The 16,657-nt window shown below is 37.2% G+C and overlaps 2 protein-coding genes and 1 pseudogene across 3 annotated transcripts; all 3 read right to left on the reverse strand.

The window, feature by feature from the left end:
* Positions 1–4,790: 4,790 nt before the first annotated feature.
* LOC111790427 (mitochondrial phosphate carrier protein 3, mitochondrial-like) lies at positions 4,791–7,440 on the reverse strand (annotated as a pseudogene). Its single transcript, XR_015420479.1, has 4 exons — positions 7,036–7,440; positions 5,034–5,325; positions 4,913–4,923; positions 4,791–4,846 (listed from the first exon to the last, which is right to left on the reverse strand). The product of XR_015420479.1 is annotated as a mitochondrial phosphate carrier protein 3, mitochondrial-like (transcript).
* A 132-nt stretch (positions 7,441–7,572) lies between these two features.
* On the reverse strand, positions 7,573–11,117 carry LOC111790420 (Tetratricopeptide repeat (TPR)-like superfamily protein). The gene is made up of 3 exons (XM_023671305.2): positions 10,490–11,117; positions 9,748–10,231; positions 7,573–9,079 (listed from the first exon to the last, which is right to left on the reverse strand). The coding sequence occupies exons 1-3, from the start codon at positions 10,939–10,941 to the stop codon at positions 8,036–8,038; spliced, it is 1,980 nt and encodes a 659-aa protein (XP_023527073.2). The 5' UTR covers positions 10,942–11,117; the 3' UTR covers positions 7,573–8,035.
* Positions 11,118–13,451: 2,334 nt separating this feature from the next.
* Positions 13,452–16,657, reverse strand: LOC111790425 (uncharacterized). Its single transcript, XM_023671312.2, has 2 exons — positions 15,881–16,657; positions 13,452–14,390 (listed from the first exon to the last, which is right to left on the reverse strand). Exons 1-2 carry the CDS (start codon positions 16,469–16,471, stop codon positions 13,689–13,691), a joined length of 1,293 nt encoding a protein of 430 aa, XP_023527080.2. The 5' UTR covers positions 16,472–16,657; the 3' UTR covers positions 13,452–13,688.

The following is a 16,657-nucleotide window of genomic DNA, read 5'->3' on the forward strand; positions in this document are numbered from 1 at the left end:
GAAAAATATAGTAAAAAAATGACTAAGACTCCAAAAGAAAATGAGTCGAGCGAGGGAAGGTGTTAGGTGTTGGATGAAAGTCCCACATCTGCTAATATGTGTAAATTACAAGTTTGTGAATCTGACAGCGTAGTCAAAAGTGACTTGAGTGTGGAATAATTTCTGAAGTTTATGAGTTTAGTAATATTGCGGAAATTTTGAATATTTAATATTTTTAAATAATTAATTAGAAATTATCAAAGTTAGGGCTATATTACGGCCCATTTTGATTTACCCACCAACTGGGTAGTTATGCACGCTGAAATGGGCCGGGTCAAAAGGCCCATTTAATAGTACTTCCTCTGTCTGGCTCTGGAACAGTACGAAAAATCGGGGTATAAAACGAATGAACATTGAAAACCCGAACTAAGAAGGGACATTTCGTCGTAATTGACAGGCGAGTTTCAGAGCGCGAAAGCATTCGCAAGCGGTATTCCGATCATCAATGGCTACTTATCGATCTCGCATTGAACGACTTCGTTGATGCCGAGGGAACCGTAAGTACGTCGAGGTTTGCAGTAGAAGAAGACGCCGTCCGATTGCCTTCCCGCGGTCGTACTCGAGATCTCTTCATTCATTCTCCCGGTAACGCTATCATTTCTTCTTACGGTGCGAAGGATTCATCTGATCTTGATAATCTATTCTGTTTTCCAGTGTTTGCGTAGAAAATTTCTCCTACGTATGTTAATTTTCTTGCGGAGGTAAGATGTGATTCTATTATTTTCTTTGATATTCCACGTTCACTAGTTTTTCTCCCTGATATGTTTTAGTGTTCTTTAATACAAAGAAATTATATGAAATATTTATGCTAGATTCTTCTAATTTTTATTACATTATGATCGACGATTTAGTTAGAGCTTCACTTGTATCCTCCCTTTGACGTCCATGTGCACAATGAAACTGGAAGTCCGGACGGTAGTTCTATAATGAAAATGGAAAATGTTAATAAGAAATAGGCATAGCAAAATATTTATCAGTTGAATGATTAATATATTTCAAATTTGCATGTTGCCATCCAATATTAAGCTTTAGTATTTGGAATGTGAGGATTTCATTTCCAACTGAGGATTATAGGACCGTATGCTTTAGTCTTTTTCTTGTTGTCTGTGAGATCTTATAAAGAAGCAGTTAGAGACCGAATTATGTTTTCGTTTGATGATTAGAAAAAAGAAAAAAAAAAGATTTAACATATCAAACCAGATGATAGAAATGCTGCGCAATCTTATATTATGCAGATCCTGGTTCTTTCTTGCATGTGGTACCTTATGCTTTAATGTGTGCATTGTCTTTCTACTTCAAACAGATTTGATTGTTCTCTTTTGATTTTACTTTTGGAGGACGGTAGTATTGAACAATGAAGGATGTTACACTGAAGGACCTTAAACTGATCTTGATAAAACTTTCATCTCATCTTTTTGTATTCGGAACTTTAGTTTTGTCATATAAAGGTGAAATGCAATTGTGTTCAGTGTTTCCACAATTTTATTTAAATTAAGATTACGCCTAAAGTTATTCTGTCCACTACATTTGTTGATGCAATTTATGATGTGTGAACATGATTGCGCAAAATTGCTGTATTTTCTCGCTAATTCTAATTTTATCAGCTGTCTTTATTTCTGAAACAGTTTTGTTTGATTTTCCGTCTCAAAAGTTTTCCCGTGAAATCATGTCATTATTTGACATACTTAAAGTTGCACCGCATACTAAGAACGAGTGGTGCTTATTTTTGGCTCAAGATTTGAATATTATCACATTCTATCGCCTAGTAGTTGTTTTAGTGCATGTTAAATCATTTGATTTGTAAGCTAGTTCTTGATTTGACATAAACTGATAATGAAGTGTCGGTTGTTTTTCCTATATTTTTTATGCTACGTTTCTTCCTTTTCTCTTTCCTGGTTATTCTCTTTCATACTGCTGGTTTCTTTTTTGCCTGCACATTCAATTTTCATTTTGATTCTCGTACATTTATTTATAATACTTCCATCTTATTGGCCAATGTGTGTGAGTCTTTTTTAAAAAAAACTTTTCTAATTTGTTTTGCCTTTTAGTCTTCTGTGAAGGTTGAGGTGGTATTTATTGTATTGATACCTATGGAAGTTCAATATCCATCTGGTTGAAATAAACCAGGGTGGGAATACAGTAAATATTTGCTTCTCGGGTAGTTTTTTCACGGTCACAAACTTGGTTCACTATCATGACCACAAATCAATCTTTTTTGTACATTTGAGCTATGAAAATAACTGAAGCACATCTATTTTGCTTTCATCAACAATATTTGTTTAGACATTACCTACGTTTGCATTCATTTACTCAATTAATCAGCGTTCTTGAAATTCAGTCACATTTCTTAATTCTTTTTAACTCATAACTCATCTACTTTCCTTTCATCAACAATATTGTCTTTTTTATGTTATCATCGTAATAATATCTTTCTAGAGTAAACGATAATAGAAGTTATGGTAGGTTGGCAACCTTCTTTACAAATTGCAGTAGCCTTGAATATATGGTTAGAGAGAAATTAGGCTGAGAATGCAAATCAATTAAGCAGTTTCTAGTCAAATAGTCGCTGACATAATGTTAATAACATGTTTCTAGTTGGCCGTATGAGCTGCTTGACTATTTTCAGGTTCTTTTGATGGAAGGACTTGCTAGGTATACTTCTTTACTATTTTTCCTTATTCTCACATTGTTCGTGTGTTTTTTCCCCCTCCACCATGGTTTTTTTTTTTTAATTTTAATTTCAATTATTTATTTATTTTTCTATGCTGCTTTTTGCATCACGGCCATTTCCCCCCTGTTTTTTTTCTGTTTTCCCCGTATTCATTGGTTTTCTTTTTCTTCAAGGGCTTGATGCAATGGATTAATATTTTGGGGTTCATGTTTTGATTATGCAGTTTCTGGTTTTACTCGATTTATAACTCTGTGTTTTTCAAATCGATGAATTTATTCTTTATAGTTCTAGAAATGTAAGGTCTGGGGTGAAAAAGCGACGTCTCAACCACTGAACTACATGGGGCACGTTCTGGAATAGTTTAGAAATTGCTAAAATCACAGTTCTCTTGTTCCACATCACCAAATATGTCTTCGAATCATTTCAAAATCAATTTTCATTATTCAACAAATTGCATTTAAAAGTATAGAGCCAAATATTAAATTGATTTTGAATAGTTAAAGGCATGCTTGGGAGTGATTTTGGATTTGACCAGAGTGAATTTAACCATTTCTACTCTCAAACATGCCATTAGATTCACAATGAATTTAGAAGTAACTTTAGGCACGTAGGATTACACTTATTTGTTCTCGTTTTTTTATAGTGCCAATATCGGTTCATCTTCGATGTGAGTTTTAATCTTTTTTTTTTTTTTTTTTTAAACCAGATTAGTTTGGAAGTCTCTATATTGGAGGTTCATGTGACCGGTTTCTAATTTTTCAAAACATTAAAAGGTCACCAATTTTGTCAGTTCTATTATTCATAAATTGCATATTGAGTGAAAAGTCATTTGTTTAAAGGTACTGTCTTTTACAAGCTAATTTCCAAGAAAAACTTTTAATCCTTTTTTTTTAAGATTACTGCCTTTTAAAAGCTAATATATAAGACCCCCATTTTTGTATCCAGAAATTGTTTCGTTCAAAGTTCGACTGATTTTAAACCTGGGTATGTTTCATATATGATTTTTTCGTATTTGCTATTTGTTAAAATTAAACGATTTAAATGTGTAATCACATTCCAATTCTACTTTAGAAATAAAGTTCCTTTTGTATCGTTTCACATTATTTTATTTTATTTTATAGTAGATTTGTATTATTATTTTTAATTCATAAATTATATTGAATGGGCTATAATAGTAACATGTAGTTTTCTTTTCCATTCTAGCAATCATCCCATCAAAACAATAGTTCTATAATTAATTACATCTAATAATTTTGATTTAAAGAATTGAATTTTTGTATATTTAACATTTTAATTGTCTGTTTTTGTAACAACTTAAAAAAAAAAATAGAATAGATCAAGATACTTGTTAGTCACATACTTCAAACGCATTTTTTGTTGGATAAGAGAATAAGAACTTGTGGTTTAATTTAATCTAGTTCTAGTTTTATACAAGGTAGAATCATCCCCTAAAACAAAAAAGGAAAATTCACGTGAGATCAGGGTGTAGACTACTACCCGTTCTGCGTGGCTCTCTTTTTATGGTTCTCTCATTGCGGCAGGCAATGTGACAGAAAACTACCCTCCCCTAATATTCTAATTAACTCTAAATTACTCATTTTCAAGAAACTCAAATTTTGTCTATGCTATTAGTTTGTTTTTTTAATTAGCATGTATAGCATTTCTTTTTAGAGTTTGAAAAACCATTCACATGAAAATTATTATTATTGTTATTATATAACTACTTTTGATAAAAATTAATTTTAAAAGACTCAATTTAAGATCTATTAAAAACATGGATATTTAGTCAGTTGAAAATTCATAGACTAAAATGGAAAACATTAAACATTAATTTCTCATATTCAAAATTGCTGGAAATTTTTTTTTTGTATCCAGAAATTGTTTCCTTCAAACATTAAACATTAATACATCTAATAAGTTTTTTTTTTTTTTTTTTTGGAAATTTCAAGTTAATTTTAAATTTTTAATTGATAGAATTTTTAAAAGTTAGGAGTATAGAATTATTTTTACCCTACTTTAAAAAGAAAAAAGTCGGGGATGTATCAAACTGTTTAAGGTACAAATACTTACCTCACAGACGCTATGCTCGTAGATGTTCCACCAGGTTCTCAAATATTGCAAACTTCATCCTTGTATCTGTAAAACGTAATGGTTTTATTTATTTTTTTGCATGCGATAACCAAGGAAAAGGAGATGGTATACCCTTGTACAACCTGCAAAAACGAATTGGTTACTACAAAAACACAGATTGTACAAGCAGGCACCAAGCTTTGCAATTAAATACAGAGAGGATACAGAAGACGATCATAGAGTGAGCTTTTACCCAAGGGCACCTTCAGATTTGACAAATTTGGGAAGGCCATCAGACAGACCTCCTGGCTGAGTTTGAACTAACTTTAACAGCTTCAAATGGGCAAAGAGCAACATCTGCAATCACTTCAGCAGATGTAGAGCCAGCAAGATAGATCAATGTCTTGTACTTTGCTGCATACTTGGGACCAATTTATACCTGAATGGTATTTCTTAAAGAATTCATAGTTACCATACTTGCGTCCCACCCCTATAGAGGCCCGATTCCCTGCTCCTTTAGATGAACTCCAAAATCAGATGAAATGCTAGTGTTGGCATACGAATTGAACACACAAGGAAATATCATATATATCACAGGACAAAAAAATTGATTGAGGATGAAAAATAAGTTTAGAACGTTGGAAATGCTATTACTAGTATGAATAAGTTATGATATTCAAATTTTTTTCATACACAGTACTTCAAAGTATTGTTGGGAATGGGACTTAAGTCCTACAAAATTGGCTCGTAAAAGAAAGATCGTAGCTATCTCCATAGAAAATTTTGAGTGAAAAAAAAATATATATCATAAGGACTTATGTCCATAATAAACACAGCATACTGTTGTAGAAATATGCTAGAGTATGATATATTTAGCAAAAGAAAACATATTCCAACAAAATTGCCAATTACAACGGAAAATTCAATTCGAAGAAAATAATGAGACAATCACTAAATGGCACATTTTCCCAATGTAATTTAGTGATGCACATTATTATAAGCTATGTGGATTTAAAGAAAACATTAAATTACAAATTATGTTTTTATATGGATAGAGAACATCAAATGTATGTCAATTTCAACGTAACTTTAATTGATTAAGACATATAACATCAATCAATCAAAAATTAGAAATCTGAAATCTATACCTTCATATGTTGTTGAACTAAAATACACATCGAACATTTTATTTGATTTCAATTCATCTTAGAAGTTTATTTACATAATTTCATAAAAATAAATGTATGAAATATATATATATATTGAAGAGTATTATGATAGAATACATAGAAGATAGCAAAACGCAAGGAAGAAGGAAGGCAAGAGATTTCATCTAATAGAAAATAATTAAAGAAAACAACCAACAAGCATTTCACAAAACAGAGAACACACGGCATAATCTGGTATATTTTGAGAACTAAGATTATCAAGATGAGAAACCTAAGCACAATAATTGATCATTTCTCTTTTCCGGAGAGAGAGAGAGAGAGATCTGCTATCATTCTTCAACATATAACGAGTTATGCTTTATATTAGCATGGTCAGTCAGTAACATTACGGATAAAGCAAATTTCACAAGGAAATGCAGCTTAGCACGTCTTTATCAAGCAAGAGAAAACAGAGCTATAACAAATAATTTCGTACGACTACCACAGACCTTGCAACAGATCGAATATGGAACTCTAAAACGACTCGTGAAACTATAAGATCATGCTTCTGCAACAAACCGCTCGGTGCCAAAATCTCAAGATAGCTAATCCACTCCATCTGCAGGACGGACTACAGAGCATCCTTTCAATATATATATATGCTATTTAAGAAGCTTTCATACAGAACTCACTCATTTTCACTTCTTAAACTATTATTGATTCATCTTGCAATAAAACTGAATCCTAAATATTTAGAGCATATATATATATACACACACACATATATATTTGCCATTTAAGAAGCTTTCATACAGAACTCACTCATTTTCCCTTCTTAATCTATTATTAGTTTATCTTGCAATAAAACTGAATCCTAAATATTTAGATCATCGAGACACGATCAAGCATATAGACTAGAAACAAGCAAGAAATGCGATCTGATTGAAATGACTAATAATGCCGAAAATTTGTAGCATAAAGATCAATATAGTTCAGCATCCTTGAGGAAACATGCCTAAATTTATAGAAACGCTTCAACAGCCACAAATTTCCGAAATATTAAAATACGGATGAAAATCAATTCGCTCAAAAACCTTGAGAACTTACACTTTTGAGAAGGCAGTATTCACCTGAATATTGCACGTGACGAGATCGAGAGGAGGGACGGCCATGCGAGTGAGACCGCAGCGGAGGCTTCCACCGAGGCAAAGAGAAGTAGAAAGCCGGTGAATACATTTCCAATTTCTTTTTCGGTTCAGTCGGAGAGGGAATCGCAAAGGCTTTCATCGAAATGGAGGATTCGAGGATCTTGTGGATTAGAAAGGTCGAAGAGGAGTAGAGGAAATTAGGAGAAGAACGGGACGGAGATTCTGAGATGGCCATGGAAGAAGTGGAGAGCGAGAGAGGGGGAGGGAAAAACGAAAATGGTAATAAAATTCCAATTCAAATATGAAGAGTTCAGAGTGTTGCGCCCCGTATTTATACCTCGTCAGAAAAATTAAAATTCCCAATGACAGCGCTGCCCTGGTGAGTCATTTTCCCTCGTGGTTTTGCTGGCTTCCTGAAGCTCACACCGATAGAGTTAGTATTCCTCACTTATGAACCCATGATCATTATAGCCGATGGGACTTTCATCCTCCAACATTTGCAAATTCGTCTCATATCATCATTATGCCATTCAAATAATTCACATTTCTAACTAAAAATTGCGTATTTTTAATGAAGGATAATTCTCTATTAATACATTTTTGTCATCTAAAATAGGGATCAGGGTTGTGCGTTGAGTCGACCAAAATTTCGAAGACCCGACGGTTGGGTCGATTGTTGTCAACTTGGGGAGTTTCCTTCAACATTAGATAATTGCTTACACTCTTGGCTTAATTCTAAGCATGGGCCATAGACATTGCTTTTGAAACCGCCCTCCTCGCCTAGATTCCGAGCATGGGCCATAAACCATGTTTTTGAAACCCCTATAACAATTCGAGCATATACCGTGTTTAATAAGATCGACGTTCGAGCCCAAGCTCAGTTACAATTCAGATGCTTCATCCAAGCCGAGAATCGGATCGAGTCGATTCGAAGTACTTAATCAAGTCCTTGATAAGTGTCACCAATAATCACCGCAAGAACATACTCCGTCCTTAAAATGATGAAACCGCTTTGAATCTCGGACGACAAAGTCTCGACGAACAACCTTAGAAATTAACTTAATGGCGGTATGGCAATCTCTGCAGACCCTAAGATTTTTAATGATGTTTATGGTTGTTCCAGGAGCAGAGTTCATCACTCCAAAGGCAACAGCAAGTTTCTCACTGTGAACTCTTAAAGTGAGTTCTTTCTCCTCTTCGTCAACATCATGAAGAACTGAGGTCAAGTTTGGCACATAGCCTATCTTTTGAAGCTCCAACGTTAGTTTCTCCAAATACTTGTAAATCATCTCATGTTGAGGATGCTCTTTATCTCCAACCAGAAAAACATGAACTCTGCCTTTCAGTTCAACCAAACTGAACCCGGGCGGTTTAACCAATTGACGATTCTTCATCATCGTTCTCATCCTTTCGACATCCGCCCACCTTCCAGCATCTCCATAAAGGTTCGAAAGTAATACGTAGTACCCACAATTATTTGGATCGAGTTCAAACAATTTTCGAGCAGCAATCTCGCCGAGGTCCACATTCTTGTGGATTCTACAAGCCCCAAGAAGAGAGCCCCAGACAACAAAATCAGGTTTCATCTTCATTCCCTTGATTAAATTGTAAGCTTCATTAAGGCATCCTGCACGTCCTAATAGATCAACCATGCAACCGTAATGCTCGATACCTGGCTCGATATCGTATTTATGCTTCATGGCATTAAACCAGTGCCAGCCTTCTTTTATCAAACCAGCATGGCTGCATGCAGCAAGAACAGATACAAAAGTGATGTAATTTGGCTTCACTCCAGCCCGAACCATCTCGTAGAAGATGTCGAGAGCTTCTTTGGCGCAGCCATGCATGCCATAACCAGCAACCATGGCCGTCCATGACTTTACATTCTTTTCCTTCATACGATCAAAAGTTTTCTTTGCCATTTCAACTTTACCACATTTGCAATACATGTCAATTAAGGAGGTACCAACACACACATTTTCCTCCAAATTCATCTTTATCACCTACATGAATCAGCAGCAAATTCCTATTATGATCAATCTCAACAAAGTTAATTGTTAATTTTTACCACATAACAACTTAGTCTTTCATATGGTTTACAGACAAATTTGATCCCTAATCAATTTATTACTTATTAAACACTAAATTGTTACAAATTTGAAAGAACAAAACTAAAGTTTAGGCACTAAATTGTTATTTCCGTAAAAATTTGAGAGCCAAAGGTATTTTTTAACTTAAAACAAATAAGATTCAAAGTTTTTTTGTAACGGCCCAAGCTCACCGCTAACAGATATTTCTGCTTTGGCTCGTTAAGTATCACCGTCAGTCTCACAATTTTAAAACGTGTCTACTAGAGAGAGGTTTCTATACCCTTGTGAGAAATATTTCGTTCCTCTCTCAATCCAACGTGGGATCTCACAATCCACCCCCCTTGGGGGCCAGCGTCCTCACTGGCACATTGCCCAGTGTCTAGCTATGATACCATTTGTAACAGCTCAAGCCCACCGCTAGCATATATTGTCCTTTTTGGCCCGTTACGTATTGTCGTCAACCTCAGGGTTTTAAAACGTGTCTACTAGGGAGAGGTTTCCACACCCTTATGAGGAATGCTTCGTTCTCCTCTCCAAGCAACGTGGATATCACATTTTTAGTGGGTTCAAATTTAAATCACCTGAGCATGAATGCACTTGCCAGCCCTCAATGCCCCAGCATGAGCACAAGCCAATAGAACAGCCGATAGTGTCACTGCGTTGTAAAGAACACCAACTTGCCTCACCATTCCATGGAAAACCTCCAAAGCTTCCCCAGATAACCCACTTTGAGCATACACTGCAATCATAGAGTTCCAAGAAATTTCATCCTTCTCTTCCATCCATTCAAAAACCTTCCTAGAAACCAAAGGCTGCCCACATTTTGAATATGCATCCATCAATGTGTTTCCAACTCCAACGCTCCCATCAAAGCCTTTCTTTACCACAAAGCCATGAATTCCTTCCGTGATCCCCTTCCCTGAAACTCGAGCGCAGGCAGATAAAACCGAAACCATCACGACTGAATCGAGAGGAATGTAATTGGCATCTCCAACCTCAGTTTCCTCCTCCAGAAAGTCCTTGAAAAGCAACAAGGCGTTGTCTGCTTGCTCATTTTGGACATACCTGTAAAGAATATGAGTACAAGATTAAATTTCAACTTAAACTCTGGGTGATTTAACATGGTTATCTTGAAAAAAATGGCGAATATGAGTACAAGAGTAATAAGAATATGAACAACATGTTAAACTTATCATAATCCCTTAGCAAGTAGGAGGAAGTCATGTAAAGATGGCTATGTGTTCAAATTCAACGAGTGAAAGTTCAAATTTACTTGAATCTATCAACTTAAGCTTTCAGATACAGCATTAGTTATAACATTACCCGGTAATCATCGATGTCCACGAGACCACATTTCGAAGGGGAATTTCGTCGAACAGTTCTCGTGCATCCTTCAACTCGCCACATTTCGAGTACATATCGATAAGAGCGGATGACACAAAAAGATCATTCTCGAAGCCGAACACAAACGCTTGCTGGTGAGACATCCTGCCGGAAACGAGATCGCAGAGAGCGGAACAGGATTTGATGGCGCAGGGAAAAGTGGAGCGTGTGGGGCTGAGGCCAAGCTTCCGCATGGAGAAGAAGGCACGAAGGGCTTCAACCGAATCGCCACTGCGAGCCAAATCGGCGATGACTGAGTTCCATGAATGCACATTGGATTTATCAACGTATTTGTTGAACCATGTCGCGAGATTGGAATTGCTCGAGTATCGGCGCCAACAGAGCTTCAAATGGAGCGCCAATTCAACTGAACGGCGATTCGGAATTCCCATTCACAAATCATTTGTAGAAACCTTCTTGTTTCTGGTCAGTGTCCGCCATGCTCATTTAGCTTCCCTTTCCACATCTGTTTCTTGTTAGCGGCGGCAAGCAATTCCGGTTTCCCTAATATCAATATCAATTAAAATCACATATTTTATGAATTTGTTAATTACGACCGTACACATTTTAGGCAGTCTCTTTCGTATCCTTTTTTTTTTTAATTTAAAAAAAAATTATATTTTCTTTTAACAAATTTTTAGTGAAATTTTGAAGAGATTTGAATTTTAAATTAAATTTATAAAATAAAAAAATCAAGTTTTTTTTTTTTTTTAATTTGTCTATAAACTACTCTTTTTTTTAATTGTTTTTAAAAAATAGATAATGGGTGTTTATAAGTTTTATTTTAAAAAACAAAATAATTAGGAAAGGATTGTGTTTATTTGGAAATTCCTAGAATTTATTTTTCGTTTTTAATAATTTCTTGAAATTTTAATTTCCTCTCTAATAAGTGATTGAAAATGAAAAAATTAAAATTAAAATTAACTAATGTAATAGACATATATTTGATTTTTATATATAATAAAATCCTTTTTTTTATTTTAAAATTTTAAATTATTTGTGAAATAAATTTGTAAGATTAAAATTTATCGTATTTTTTTACCCCTTCTCCAAAAAAAGATTAATTAATTGTATTAAAAAAATAATTTAATGAATAAATTGTATTTTGACATTACATTCTCGTGTAAATATGAATTTACACTCGTAAACTTTAGTATTTTATCAGATTAAAACCTCAATTTAATAGAATCAATTTACTTATAAATATAGATTAATACAAATATTAATTTATATTTTTAATTAATTAATCCAAAATTAAAATATATAAATTGATTTGTTGAATAATATTTAAAATAAGGTAAATAGTGATTTATTCATCAACCCACACGACTTCAGAGCAATTTTGGTAACAATTCAAGACAGTTCTAAAAACACAATTTCAAAACATCAAACGTTAAGAAACAGTCTTAAACTAAAAACACTACAAATACCCAAACCAAAAGCTGAGATCCCATGATTGAGCTTCACAGAATTGGACCCACTCCTCTTCCCAATGAACTCGCCGGATTCCAGCGCCGGCGCCGGCGCCGGAGCAGCAGAAATGGGAGAAGAACGCTCATCGACCGGAGATGGGAAAAACGAAGACATATTTTGGGAAGCTCTGTGCGGCGGAACAGGTGGAGAAGCCGATATTGCAGAGACGGCTGCTGGAGATAAGGCAAAAAACGCAGACAGGGACAAGGCAACGCAGCAGAATGCGGCGGCGGCGGTAGCCATTGATGTCGGAGAGAGCTTTTTAAGAAATGATTACAGGTGGTGGGTTGAAAGATTGATGGGAATTATGGCGAAAGGAAGGGATAAAGCAATCAAAGAGGAAGTTTTGGGAATTGGGTAACTGAACATCACGGGAACGACAGCGTTTGTTATCCACATGAAATTACGACGTCGTTTGTTATGTCTGTAATTTTGTTGGGTTTCGGTCCTCGAAGTACAGAAAGATTCCAGCGATCTGAGTAGATGGCCATTTTAATGGCGGACAAGTTCCAGTCCCATGTGACGGCACCGTTTTGTGACAACATGAAAAGGCTTTCCTTCTACTTTCTAGTAGCAATTTGGCTGTCTTTTTGCTTCCACTTAACAATAATGTCTGCAAATGATAACAAAAAGAACAACATTTTGGGATCAAGACATTGACACATTGTCACATTTCCCATCCGTCTCTAGCTAGCTCCGATGCAGACCTGTTTTCCCGATTTTCCCGAGACGATCGTGCCTGAAGATCAATGATAATGTCTGTAAATGATGATAAAAAGAATAACATTTTATGATCAAAACAACCACGCAAATAGATTTCCCGTCCACGTTGAGCTACGATGCTGACCTGTTAACACGAGAAGATCATGCCTAAAGATCAATTTATCATGTTAGCAAATGATGATAAGAACAACATTTTGGGATCAAAACAACCACGCAAGTAGATTTTCAACCCGTCTCTAGCTGTGACACCGACCTGTTTTCCCGAGACGATCTAGCCTGAAGATCAGTGATAATGTCTGCAAATGATGATAAAAAGAACATTTTATGATCAAAACAACCAAGCAAGTAGATTTCTCATCTGTCTCTAGCTCCAACGCCAACCTATTTCCCCGAGACATGCCTGAAGATCAATGATAATGTCTGCAAATGATGATAAGAACAACATCTTGGGATCAAACAACCACACAAGTAGACTTCCCATCCACCTCGAGCTGCGATACCGACCTGTTTTCCCGAGACGATCATGCCTGAAGATCAGTGATAATGTCTACAGATGATGATAAAAAGAACAACATTTTATGCATTTTATGATCAAAACAACCAAGCAAGTAGATTTTCCATCCACCTCGAGCTGATACCGACCTGTTTTCACGAGAAGATCATGCCTGAAGATCAATTGATAAAAATGGTACATATCAAAAGAATCTATCATAATTCTGTGTGAGGTTGGGGGTGGAATCTATCATAAATACTAGAAGTTTACAACAGGAATGCAGGAATATTGCCTGCTAGTGCCAAAAAAAACATGAGGAAAAGGATGGGAAAATAAATGTTCAATCCAAAAATTATATAAATGGCAGATTTGGCCATTATGTAACAACAGATCCTCCTCCTACGGTGTTCGGTGTTCGACTTGACCCGTAGGGGAATGGAATTTCTTGCTCTAGAGAAGCCTGAGGTGTGCGGTATCGTTCAGCGTTTTAATCTGCCAGCCCGATTTCAGTGAATGCTGTAGAACAGTCACAGATGAATCTTCAATGCAAAACTTATGCAGCATTACCAAGCTGCATTCTAGGAGGCCTGTGAGAAGACATTTAATAGGAATTGAATGTGTGAAGACGGCGATACAAGTCGTACACGAGGAAGAGTTTCTGATACGTAGATCATTAAGTGTACTTTGGTGAGTTGCATCGCGAGGGGAGAGCTCGTCGTCAGCTTCATGTTCTCCGGTGGTGGTCACAGTTTGCAGCCTGCTTTTGCCAGACTTTTTCCTCGTGATCCCGTGTCGTTGTCTTTGAGGCAAATCCCATTGCGAGGATGGGAGAGACTGGCTATCTCGATCGTGGATTGAGTTGGTTAGTTCGTGCGAGATTTGAAGTGTCTCGTTTGGATGGTGGGATACGACGTCTGACCTCAGCTTTTCAGGAAGTTCCAAGATGGTTCCGTTCAGAAAATGAACCATACGGAATTCAACCTGCCTTAGCGATTCTCCAGCTGGTGGAGAGAAGTCGGGCTGCATTCTATCGATGAAGCTCAATGTTTCAGGTGTATATATCTCGGACCGGAGGCAACGCTCCCAGTGTCCCTGACTCATCTCTGTAAGGGCATCTGAAGTTTGTATTTGTTCCTCCGTAAAATTTATTTCCTGCAAGTTCATTGCATAGATGGCTTGCATAATTCAAGAAACAATGCAGAGAAAAGAACCAAAGACATAAGGGAGTCGCTTGTAGGCTGTATCAGCTACAGTTATCAATCAGTTTCTAACATGCAGGCCATACTTTCAACCATTTTGATCCATCGTCAACAAAACGAATCATCTATAACCCTCCCTAAGAACATCGTCATCTCGCTACGAAGCACTAAGTGTAACAGCCCAAGCCCACCGTTAGTAAATATCGCTTCCCATATCTACTAGGGAGAGGTTTCCATACCCCTATACGGAATGTTTCGTTCTCCTCTCCAACTAATATGGGATCTAATAATCCACCCCTTTTGAGGTCAGCGTTTTCGCTGACACACCATCTCTTATACCATTTGTAAGAGCTCAAGTCCACCGCTAGGAAATATTGTCCTATTTGGTCTTTCCCTTTCGAGCTTCCCCTCAAAGTTTTTAAAACGCGTCTACTAGGACGAGGTTTCCATACCCTTATAAGGAATGTTTCGTTCTCCTCTCCAATCGATGTGGGATCTAATAATCTACCCCTTTCGGGACCTAGCGTCCTCGCTGGCACACCATCTGGTGTCTAGCTCTGATACCATTGTTAACAACCCAAACCTACCGCTAGAAAATATTGCCCTATTTGAGCTTTCCTCTTCGAACTTCCTTTGTCTACTAGAGAGAGGTTTCCACACCCCTATAAAGAACGTTTCGTTCTTCTCTCTAACTGATGTGGGATCTAATAATCCACCCCATTTGGGCCAGCGTCTTCGTTGGCACACCATCCAGTGTCTGGCTCTTATACCATTTGCAAGAGCCCAAGTCCACCACTAGCAGATATTGTCCTATTTGGCCATTCCCCTTCGAGCTTCCCCTCAAGGTTTTTAAAACGCGTCTACTAGGATGAGGTTTCCACACCCTTATAAAGAATGTTTCGTTCCCCTCTCCAACTGACGTGGGATCTAATAATCCACCCTCTTTGTGAGCCAGCGAGGGACCCAACGTCCTCATTGGCAAACCATCCAGTGTCTAGCTCTGATACCATTAGTAACAACCTAAACCCACCGCTAGCTGATATTGTCCTATTTGAGCTTTCCCTTTCAGGCTTCCCCTCAAGATTTTTAAAGAGCTTCTACTAGGGAGGTTTCCACGTCGTTAGAGAGAACATTCCACTCTCTAACCAATGTGGGATCTAACACGAATGCTAGTGCTATACATTGCTAGCTTGCCTAAACTATACCATTATAATGGCACAGCATAGCCCCTTCCTTATTTAGTTTGTTTATGCTAAGAACTTCACAGATTCTAAATCGAATTCATTGGTCCTTTGAACAAAGCGTTCCATAAAATTCAGACAAAGCATGAACAAGAGACTAACAAACCAAGTTACATTGATTCAATCACAAGTTCAAACAGAATTCAATGCCTCAGAGGACAAATGACAAACAATTGATGGGCATAATGAGGCGAGTAATTACCTGGCAAACCGAAACTGCCATGGATCGAGCCCGATCCAAGGGAGACGAAAACACGGCATTGAAACGAACCCCCTGAGATTTCAAGAACACCGCCAACGCTCTCGCCTGCCGCTTGCCTTTCGGCGTCAAAGCCGCCTCAGGGCACCGCCCGCCAACCAAGTCCGATCTCAAATTCAACTCACACTCCCCGTGGCTGATCAAAAAAATCTCCATAACCACCCGATCGTCATCAATAGAACTCGACGAGAAGCTCCGCGTAAACATCGGCGGTGGAGGAAGCTGCGGCGGCGGCGCCAAGACATTATACGGATCCCAAACCTTGATCGCTGGCCCTAACCGAGGCGTACCGAGGGATGACAGCTGAGGAGACAACGGCGACGCCAATGCGTGACATGGTAGCATCTCCGGCTCCTGCTCGAGAACCTTCTTCACCAAATAGTTCTCCAATTCAGCCCTCACCGGCTCGACATTATCATCACCATCATCGCCGTCGTCGTCTTCCTCCTCTTCCTCCTCCTCCTCCTCCTCCTCCTCCTCATCCTCATCTTCCTCTCGTTCCTCCGCTACTTGAACGGATTCAGCCGATCCCATTTCAGCAAAATCAATGCGCAAATCTTCTCAATCTCAGCGATTTAATGCCCATGATTGAGCATTTCGAAACAAGAATTCTGCATAATACTTTAGATAGAAACGAATCGAGGGTTTTTTTTTTTTTTTTTTTTTTTTTTTTTTTTTTTGCCTCGTTGGTGGGCAGATCTAGAGCTAAAAAGAGAAACA

The sequence above is a fragment of the Cucurbita pepo genome, chromosome 3 (assembly GCF_057944985.1).
Source record: "Cucurbita pepo subsp. pepo isolate OVF chromosome 3, ASM5794498v1, whole genome shotgun sequence".
In the NCBI taxonomy this organism is placed as follows: domain Eukaryota; kingdom Viridiplantae; phylum Streptophyta; class Magnoliopsida; order Cucurbitales; family Cucurbitaceae; genus Cucurbita; species Cucurbita pepo.